General features: G+C 49.0%; 1 protein-coding gene across 1 annotated transcript in view; it reads right to left on the bottom strand.

Moving 5' to 3' along the window:
• The window catches only part of RANBP10 (RAN binding protein 10), a 69,265-nt gene that overhangs the window by 14,164 nt on the left and 45,184 nt on the right, over positions 1–9,917 (bottom strand). The window contains exons 4-6 of the mRNA XM_019653779.1: positions 8,329–8,496; positions 3,659–3,681; positions 1,533–1,717 (exon numbers count right to left, since the gene is read on the bottom strand). Of these exons, the coding sequence (XP_019509324.1) occupies positions 1,533–1,717; positions 3,659–3,681; positions 8,329–8,496 (376 nt within the window). The remainder of the gene's footprint in view (positions 1–1,532; positions 1,718–3,658; positions 3,682–8,328; positions 8,497–9,917) is intronic.

Raw genomic sequence — 9,917 nt, 5'->3', positions numbered from 1 at the left:
AACTAGACTGAAGAACAAAAGGACAGCAACTTGTCTGTTCCCCTTCCCCGATTCCCCAATGCTGTTCCCCTCCCCCAATTCCCCAATAAAATCTTAAATAATAATAAATTATGTATTTGTAATATTATACTCAAAGTAATAATTCTTACATTAATTATATTATTATTATATTATAAACACAAGGGCAAAAGCTTTTGACAACACATAGTTCAAATGAGTCTATATGCACATACTTGTAAGATGCCACTAAAATGTACAGTCTCTGATTCAATAATTCCACTTCTTGAAAGGACACCAAGAAAATAATCTTAAGTAAGAAAAACGCAGCCTACAAATGGATTACCTATACAAGCAAAAGAGAAGAAATAGCTGGAACCTTCAACTAAGGGAAGCCAGCCAAGAGACTTGTGGCAAATTTGTCTGAGATAATATAGCAATGTTCATAAAATGAAGTTATAGGAAATCACAAGGCACAAGTTATATGCAGTTCTTGGCAAATACTATATCTGAACACACGCAGGCACACAGATACACACATGTGCTAAGCCCAGGCCCTGTAAGTTGAGAGCATCAGTCCCTCTCCCACACAGCTGGAATAGCTCCAGCTTTCCCTTGACTGTCCCAGGAAGCCTGCCGCAGGGACTGGCACTGTGTTGCCCCCCGAGGACAAGCTTGTCATTAGCTCTGAGGACTGGGAACAAGACATGCAGTGCTGCTCTTCCTGAGAAGGGTCCAGCCACCTTGTCTTTGCCTCAGGGCTCCCTGGGGCCTGGCTCAATACCAAGTCCTCAAGAAAGGAAAGCTGCAAAAGGAACTCAGGGTGCACACCAACCCCACTCAAGGGACCAGGGCTAATGGAAGCCCAGCCCTTCTCTGCCCACCTTTGAAAGCCAAGCTAACAAGCTAATCCATCTCCTGGCAGAGTGGGTACTGGTCATTGCTTCACTCAGGCCTGCAGCTGCTAAGTAGAAGGGAGACCCAAACCTGGCCTTCCTTGGGATTCTCAAGACTGGCCTCCAGGACAATCAGAATTAATCAGCAAAGAGCCAACTAGGCTGGTCCTAGGGAGGACTCTCTTCCTGCCACCACTGCCATGGCTGCATGGGACTTAGCTGGATGCTGACCCTGAGAGGTGACCTCAGGCCAGAGTTATGACATGATGGGTACTTCCTATGGTGGAAAAAGTCTAGAGAGAAAGAGACCAGATGGCATCCTAGTGTATTTTCTGCAAAATGACCTGGGGAGGGAAAACAGCCCTGCTGGTGATATTACATACAGAGCTGTCAGATCCAGTGGCAGGGAAGGAGGCAAAGTTTTAATTAGGAGCAGATCTGGAGAACTGAGCGGGAGCTGTCCATCAGATAAGGGGGAAGCAGGAGAGGAGCAGGCAGAGTCACCCTGGGAGTGCTTTCCAGAAGGAACGCTACCCACCGGAGTTCATAAGAGCAGCATGTAGCAGTACAGGGGCCTACAGAAGAGTGAGGCCCCTGGGATGGGGCAGGGCTGGGTAAGGGCGGGAGCAGGGCACTCACTTCTGCAGCACCGCCTGCCACTCGCCAAGCTGGGCACTGATGGGGAAGCAGTGGACAGTGCCCTGGACCTTGGCACGCCACTCCCGCATGTAGTCCTCAATGTCAAACAGGAAGGGCTGCTGCCCAAAGTTGGCGTCCACAATCTCCCCAGGTGTCTGCAGGCCTACGGTGGGGTAGAGGTTGGCCTGAGGAGGAGGAGAATGAAATGTCAGTCGGGCCCTGAGGGCAGTGGGGCAGCAGGCCTCACCTCGCCTCCGGTGTAGAGGGGGAAGGTGCTGACTCCTGCAGGCCGTGGTTCCAGCTTTGAAAGAACTGCAGCAAGGCTGAAGGAGGTAGGGCTAAGCCACATTCTGCCCACCTCCCTACCAGACACTATTCCCCAAAGTTTGTGGGGAGAAAGCAAAAGAAAAGCAAAAGAAAAGCAAGCCAGGCTCAACGTGGAGTCTCTTGCCCTGCATCAGAGGCTATGGTATCCCCAAAGCCCAAGGTCCCTCTTTGGGACTCGGCCAGGGCACAGAGAGGCAGGCCAGTCTCCATGACCCTGCAGGTGTGCCCATGAAGATCTGCTGCAGGGGTGGATAATGGCTCCTCTCAGAAAGATCCAGGACCAAGGAGCCCTTTGCCACAAAAAAAGGAGCATATGAGGGGGGAGAAGGGATGGGAGGAGGCAGGAAAGGATGGGAGGAGGAGGAGAGCATGGCAAAAAGGGTTAGGTGGTTTAGGCCCCCTGACGCCGGCAAAGGGTAAAGGAGGGCCGCTGTCTTTCTTGTCAGAGGCTCATTAAGAGGAGGATCCTCCAGCCAGTAAGGTTTGGGCATGTCCCTCTGTGGATGTGGGACTCCCTGCTTTCCATCTATCGCCTGCCATGACGAGCTTTTGCCAGGTCACTCCCTCACTCAGTGTTTCCTGTGGCTCCCCACTGCTACTTCCGCGTGTCTCGCCAGCCTCCTCCCCATTGTCCCTGGGCCCCCAATCCTCTCTTCCGCCTTCCATCTTCAGGCCATGTGTCATTCCTGAGTGTCAGGTGCCTTTACTCCACACTGGGTTCAGCCCACCATGAGCTCTGAACCCACAAGATCTCATTTCCTTCCTTTCCTCTCCCACAGGTAAAGCCCACCTCCTCCAGTAAGACTTCCCTGAACTTCATTGCATTCGCTCACTTTCTAGCACTTGTTGACATACTGCCCACATTCATGTCTGGCTGTTTCATGTGACATCTCCACAACTACACTCTTCCCCAGCCAGGGTCAGAATTCTCCTCTTGTGTCTGTTCAATTTGCCTAGGGCCACAGCCCTTCTCTGGGGCCTCCAGTAGGAGGGACGGATCCTGATCCATAAACAAGAGGTTCTAACAAGATTCTGGATGCTGCAGTCTGGGTTTTGGAAGGCTCCGCAGATCACAGGGACATTTCCTTGGGCGTGATAGAAGTGCCCAGGATCCCAAAGCAGCCACCAAAGCCAGCAAACCCTTCCTCCTTCCAGAACCCGGCCAGTGCGTATAGAGCAGGGCCAGGTTCCTAGAATTCTGGGTGGAGGCCCTACATATGATGAGGTCTGTGATGACTATTAATAAAAGAGGACTGGGGTGCAGGAGGTGGGGATGAGCTCTGAACTAGGCCAGCAGGAAACCGCACCCTTTTCCAAGAAGAGAAAACCCCACAAAGCTCACCTCTCCACCTCAGGGCACACTGCACAGTAGCAGATTCAGTCCCCTAGGGTATTTGCTTTCCTTAGGGATCTCTGATGGAGGTGCACAGGGACCTAACAGTTCAGGAACAATTCTGTACACTCTGCCGTGGTCCACTGGTTGTAAGCCACACATACCTAGCTCAGACCAGCTGAGCCATGGAGCTACCCTCATCTCCACCTACAGCACCCCCTCAACTGCCTTTGGAAATGCCACAAATCACTACTTGCTCTGAGTCACAGAGGAAGACTGGGTCTTGCTACTGGAGAGAAAAAGACCAGCAGGTACCCACTACTGGTACTCTCAAGCTGAGAGCACAGCACACATTCCTGGTTGGGGAAAGGGCCAGACTCTATACCCTGCACTTGCAGGTACCACCATGCCCATCCCAGTCAGTCCCCAAGAGCCCGGAGTGGAGAGACCCAATAGTAGTACTTACCGGGAGGTCTGTGAAAGCTATACCTGTGGAGGGAAAGAAACAGTCATCAGCCCACAGACGGTCCGCCACAACAGCTGGGGAAAGGCTGATCACCACATCTACCCTGTGGTGGAGGCCAAGCACGTGCTAGGGTCTGGTAGGTTTAGACTCTGGCCTTCCTTTGCTAGGTGGCCTGGTCAGCAGTGAAGCTGGATACTGGAGTATTTGTCCACAGCTCTTCCACCCTCTCAGGAAAAGCCTGCTAGGAAGGACTAAAACCCAAATGTTCTACCCCTGAGGCCTCTCCAGGCCTGATCCTTCTCTTGATCCAACACATATTTATGGAGACCTACTACATATGCCAGGCCCTTTTCCATTTATTACCTCAGCTGATCCTCACACCAACTCTAGGGAGCAGGCTTTCTTATCCCCACTTTTACACATGAGGAAAGTAAACCTCAGAGGTTAAATGAGTTGCCAACAATCATAAAACTAGCAGAAGTGGTGGGGCTGGACTCATTCCTAGCCTGATACTCCAACATCATCTCTAAGCTGACAGAGCAGTGAAGACAGGGAAGGTGGCAGCTGCCCATCTCCAGCCAATACCCATCCAGGGATCCTAGAGACTATAAGTTGACAAAGCCCAGGTTAACACTGGCCTGTGGACTCTCTGAACCCTCCTGCCAAGAGAAGAGGCTGAGTTTCCAGGGACCTCAGCCTGAAGTGAGGGGAAAGGGGAGTGGGACTAAGCAGGAAAGAGGACTCAGAATACCCACCAGAGCACTCATGTTCTACAGGTTGAGAAACGACTCAGGGCCAAAGGAGGCTCTCCCAAGGATCCAAAGCCTTCCCATTTTTTAGATAAATTCTTGTATCTTCTAGAAACTTCTGAGCTTTTGGCCTGAAAGTTTTACAAACCACTGACTCCTTAAGAGGTCCCAGTCTGCTCTCCCAACCCCATCCAGAAAAGAAGCTGAAACCCCACCCACAAGACAGAAGAACAGGTGAGGGTCTGACCAGTAAATCTGAGGCCCAAATCCTGCCAGGGAGCCAGTGTATACCATGTGCTTCCTCTGTGCGGGGCTCTGGGCTCAGTGTCTCACAAGGAACCATTTAATCCTCAGAACCATGGAAGGTGTATGCTGTTTCTGACACTAGTTTACAGATGAAAAAACCATGAAGCAGAGAGACTATTTAAATTCTTTGCCAGGCTACTTTGCTCCAGTGAGGGAAGCTCATAAACCCCATGATCTGCCTGCCTGAGGCCACTTCTGAACCACACATGCAGTCAGTCAGCAGTCAGAGCTGGCAGGATGGACTATGGAAGCCTCTGCACTCATGAGGAGACCTCAACGTGCACCCTCCAGGTCTGCATGGGAGCTGCCTTCATGGATCTCGGTGTAGCCAGGCTGTAACTCCAGCTCATGGAAGAGGCTCAGAGAACCCTGGAAGAAGGGGGAGTCCAGGCTCCATCAGTTATCTGCAGTGTTACCTTTGGCAAGTTACCCAACTTTTATGAGCCCATCTGAAAAAACTAATCCCAACACCTCAAGAGAGAAACTGAGATACTTTGTGAAAGCTGCCTCATAAACTGTGAGGTCTGGGTACAAGGTGGCTGCAGTTGTGCCACACGGTGAGGCAACTGCCACACTTCTGGGCAGGGGATGACCTATTTGGGTTTGCCCAGCTGTACCTCACAATGGCACTCAGGAAGGATAAGACCTTGAGGTGTTTCCAGGAAGATGAGGAAAGAGGCTACTCCACCCGCCTATTGCACTGGACAAGGGCAACACTGCTCCCCCCAGCCCTGTAGGTCTCTAGGAGCCTCTACAAGGCCACCGTAATGACAACATCTGGGTTGGCCCATGGGAAGATGGTTCCCGGCAAAGATCCAGGATGCAAACAGGACATTCAAACTTGCTGATATGAAGTGCCCCGAGCCAGACAGACATAGGTCAGGGGTCACTGAGGCTGAGGGGAGGGTATAAAGGGCCCATGAGAGAGCCGAGCTGGATAAAAATGACTCTGCAAGTACACGGACCACTTGTGGATGAGCTGTCAGTCTCCTGTCTCCATTCACTCGCTCATTCCATCAAGTTATCTACTGAGACCTCCCAGGAGGAACCAGCTACAAGCCTGGCCCTCAAAGTGCTGCCAACTCAGCAACAGAGATGGCATGCATTGAATAATTACACAGACAAATTACCAATGACACATAGGGTGAGTGCTGTGACAGAAGCTAATGGAGTACATAAAAGGAGTGGGGAGGCCAGGAAACATCATTCTTCCCTAAAGGGGGAAAGGTTCTAAGGTTAGAGAGCAGTGATCGGCTTATTGATCCTGCATGAGACTCTGAAGCACATTTACTGATAAGCTGGCTTGTGGGGGGAAAAAACGGTTATTAGAAGATTCATCAAGTAGTTTATCACTGCAAGTTCAATGCCCCTCCGTTAAATTTCATGATCTAGAAAATGCAAGGGACAGGCGGTATACAATTTTTAGTAAAGATTCAGTAGTATCCTTGTGGACAAAATAGAAAAACATGAGTTTCAAACTAATATGATGAAGTGATTCTTAAATGGCTAGTGTCTAACCAGATAAGCTACAGGCTAAAGGCTCAAATTTCAGCCTTATACTCTTCCAGTACTTTTTTCTCAATATCTTGATGAAAACACACAAAACATGTTTATCAAATTTTAGGTTAACACAATGCTGAAAAGAACACCAAATATCTGTGTTGGAACAAGCAAGACCACAGAAGATCTTGACAGGCTAGAAAAATAGGCACTACTCCTAAATGAAGTTTAATTACAAGATGTGTGAGGTCTTGCATGGGGTCGATAAAAGGCATGCACTAGGAAGGTGAGTTTTTACAAATAGCGTGAGGGTTTGGGTTGACGTTAAGGTGGCCATGAGTTCCTATGTACCTAGGGACCTGACTAACAAAGAGCTCATGGGCCTTGGCACACATTTAGGGCCCAGAGCGGAGAGACACAGATGCAGAGAGGACAGCAGGGTATGCCCCAAACCGTGGGTCCCACAGCAAGTGCCGTGCTCTGAGCAAGGTGTGAACAAGCTGGAGAGATGTGAAGAGGGCAAGAATCCAGAGAAGAGGGGACTGGGGGTGGCTGCAGAGGGGCAGGTGAAGGGGGCCTTGGGTAAAGAGAGCCCATAGCAGTGGCCCCTGGGATTCTGACAGCAGAAAAACAAAGAGGCAGGAAATAGCTGGAGTCAGACAACAAAGTGGAAAATGAGGAGTCATCTTGAGATCTTGGCCTTGCCCTCTAGCAGCTAGCTCCTCGCCAGCTGGATACCAGCAGCTAGGTGGCCATGGATTTCAGAGGAGAGTTTCTCCAATGTGCACCTGGGTCAGCTCTGCAGTGTCTGTGCTATGCTCTCGCTGCCCACTCTGGACTGTGGCATCCAACTGCCCCATTGAGGAACGATGGCTCTTGATGCCAAACCACCAGAAAACCTGATTTCCACTCAGGTTCCCTGATTCTGCCCGGGTTTATCTCCTGGAGAAGCCACAGAGGGGTTGTGGGGAGTGGCAGCCCTCTTTTAACTGTCCCTCAACCCAGGGGAAGCAGGTCCCCCTGGAATTGAGTTCCAAGTAAAATGTCCAACTTCCTTTCCTGGCAAGGCTTGTGGGCAGCCTGGCTGGTAGGGTCTGCCAGATCAAAGACCTCTGTAAACCCATGCAGGAAGGCCCAGCAGTTAGGCATCATCTCATGACCACCCTGTCCAAGGGCTCCTCTCACTCAAAGGCCAAATATCAGTCGGTCCTAGTAGGGCAAGCCACCAGAATAGTTAAAGTCTCCCTCTCTCTCAAGTTCTAATCTTAAATTTCTATACTTGTACAGGATTGCTCTTCCAAGGGATCCTCCAGGACCCCCATCACCTTCCACTGATTGCTGCTCCTCCTGGGTCCCTGATTTCAGTTGATAGTACCACTAATCTAGCTACTTTCCCTTCTTGCTAGTGCTCTCCATTTGTCACTTAGCCCTACTTGGTCACCCTTGGGCCTTTGTCAGACCTGTTCCCCACTTCCTGTGCCCATCACCACTGCCTTGCCTCAGGCCACCTGCCTTTTCCCCTGGCCCTTTCTCCAGTCAGTCCACCCTCTGCAGTTTCATCAAAGGGAACTTTTTAAATATAAGTCTAAGTTGCTGTCTGTTAACCACAAACAGGCCAGAAGAGACCTGGCCCCATCTGACTCCAGCCTGTCAGTTTACCTCTTGTTCTAAAATAGTCTTCACTGTTGCTCCATAGCAACCAGCACTCTGAATGGCAGAAGGGCTGGCCAAAGTCTGGCCCAGATCACATGCATGTAAACCATGTGAGCATGTAAAACATGCAAGCATGTACTCAGGACCCTTAAAACTCTTCACCAACCCCAAACCCTGCTCCAACAGTACCACACAGGCCAGAAGCATGACCATGACAATGCTGCTCTCTCAACACTGACCCTAGGCTCAATAAAGAATCCTGAATGGATGGAGTAACAAAGGGAGCACCCCTGCTACCCTCCCTTCACCTTGCAGGGCTCCAATGCCTGGAAATGGCTGCAGTTCCCCAGAGTTCAGCAGAGGATCTGAGACACTGTTTTGGCTTCAAAGCCTGCCCCTGGGACTCTCATCAACCAAAGTGGCTTCACAGGACAGACCCTCCAAGGTCCCCTATGCACCCACCAAGGCTGTGGCCATTCTTGGTGTAGAAGCATGTGCCGTTGATGAGGTTGACGCAGCAGCCAATCACGTCTCCTGTGGTGAATGTGGGACCATAGGGCTGGCCAGTCCCCGAGGAGCAGAAGGAATGCCCATCATCGCCATGGTAACCATAGGAATGTTTATCCCAACCTGTGAGGAAAGAGAGCAGCCACAGCTGAATAGAGGTACTTGAGAGAGAAACAAGCCAGCCAGCCATGGAAGCTCACCCAGGTCTGAACTCTCCCCAGCCTGCCACCACCTCAGTCTGCACTGCTGGCCTCTCACAGAGCCGGCTGTGGACAGGGTCTGGCTGTGCCAAATGAGCAGTGAATCCAGCACCCCTACTGAATGAAGACGGAGCCCAAGTTGTAATTAGCAGGAACTAAAACCATGAGTGACCTGGAAGGGACTTACCAAAAGGCCATGCAACAACAAGGTGGTGATCAGAGAAAACCTCAAGGAGAGGGGGCTTGAACTGACCTCTAAGAGGTATCATGGTGGGTTTAAAAAATATATTCTTTTTTTTAGTTACAGAAAAGGAGTTTATTAGAAGTAAAAATACATTTTAAAGAAGCAGAAGTGGGCCCAAGCAGTAGAGAATGGCTCAAGGGCCATTATTAGAAAAGAAAGTACACTCTAAAGAGTTTGGAGTGGGCCCCGAGCAGAGGCAAGGCTCAAAATGCTCAAAAGGCCAAAAAAATTTTTTTTAATTGAAGTATAATTCACATGTAATGAGAATCTCTCTTTTTAACTGACAATTCAATAAGTCTTAACAAATTTTAACAAATGTTACCACCACCACAATCAAGACATAGAACATTTTCATCACTCCAAAAAGTTCTCTCATGCCTGTCTGCAGTCAATTCCTCTCCACCCACACCCAGTCCCCGGCAACACTGATCTGATGTTTTCTTATGATCTTGCCTTTTCCAGAATGTCATATAAATGGAATCAGAGTATGGAACGTTTCGGGTATGGCTTCTCTCACCTAGCACAATGTACCTAAGATTCATCCACATTGTTAGGTGTACCAGTATTTCATACCTTTTTAATGATGAGTAAAAAGAATTACATGGATATACCAGAGTTTGTCTATCCATTCACTAGTTGATGACATTTGAGTCGCTTATAATTTTGGGTAATTATGAATAAAGTCAATAAATATTTGCATACAGGTCTTTGCACAGAAATATGTTTTCATTTCTCTTGGGTAAATACTTAAAATGGTATTGCTGTGTTATAAGATAAGTATATGTTTAACTTGATAACAAACTGCCAAACTGTTTTCCAAAGTGGCTGTACTGTTTTGCATTCCCATGAGCAATGTATGAGTTCCACATTCTCACCAACACTTTCTATTATCTGTCATCTTTGTTTTTCTCTCTTAGCCACTTTAGTAGGGATGTAGTGGTTTTAATATTATTTTGACTTTAATTTGCATTTCCCCAATGACCAAGGATGTGGAGCATTTTTTCATGTACTTATTTACGATTGATTTACTAGAAAATGAATGGTCTGTTCAAATCTTTAACCCATTTTTTAAATGGGTTGTGTACCTTATTGAGCTATAA

Source organism: Hipposideros armiger, unplaced genomic scaffold, assembly GCF_001890085.2.
Source record: "Hipposideros armiger isolate ML-2016 unplaced genomic scaffold, ASM189008v1 scaffold_9, whole genome shotgun sequence".
NCBI lineage: Eukaryota > Metazoa > Chordata > Mammalia > Chiroptera > Hipposideridae > Hipposideros > Hipposideros armiger.
This window is presented reverse-complemented; position numbering and strand designations above follow the sequence as displayed.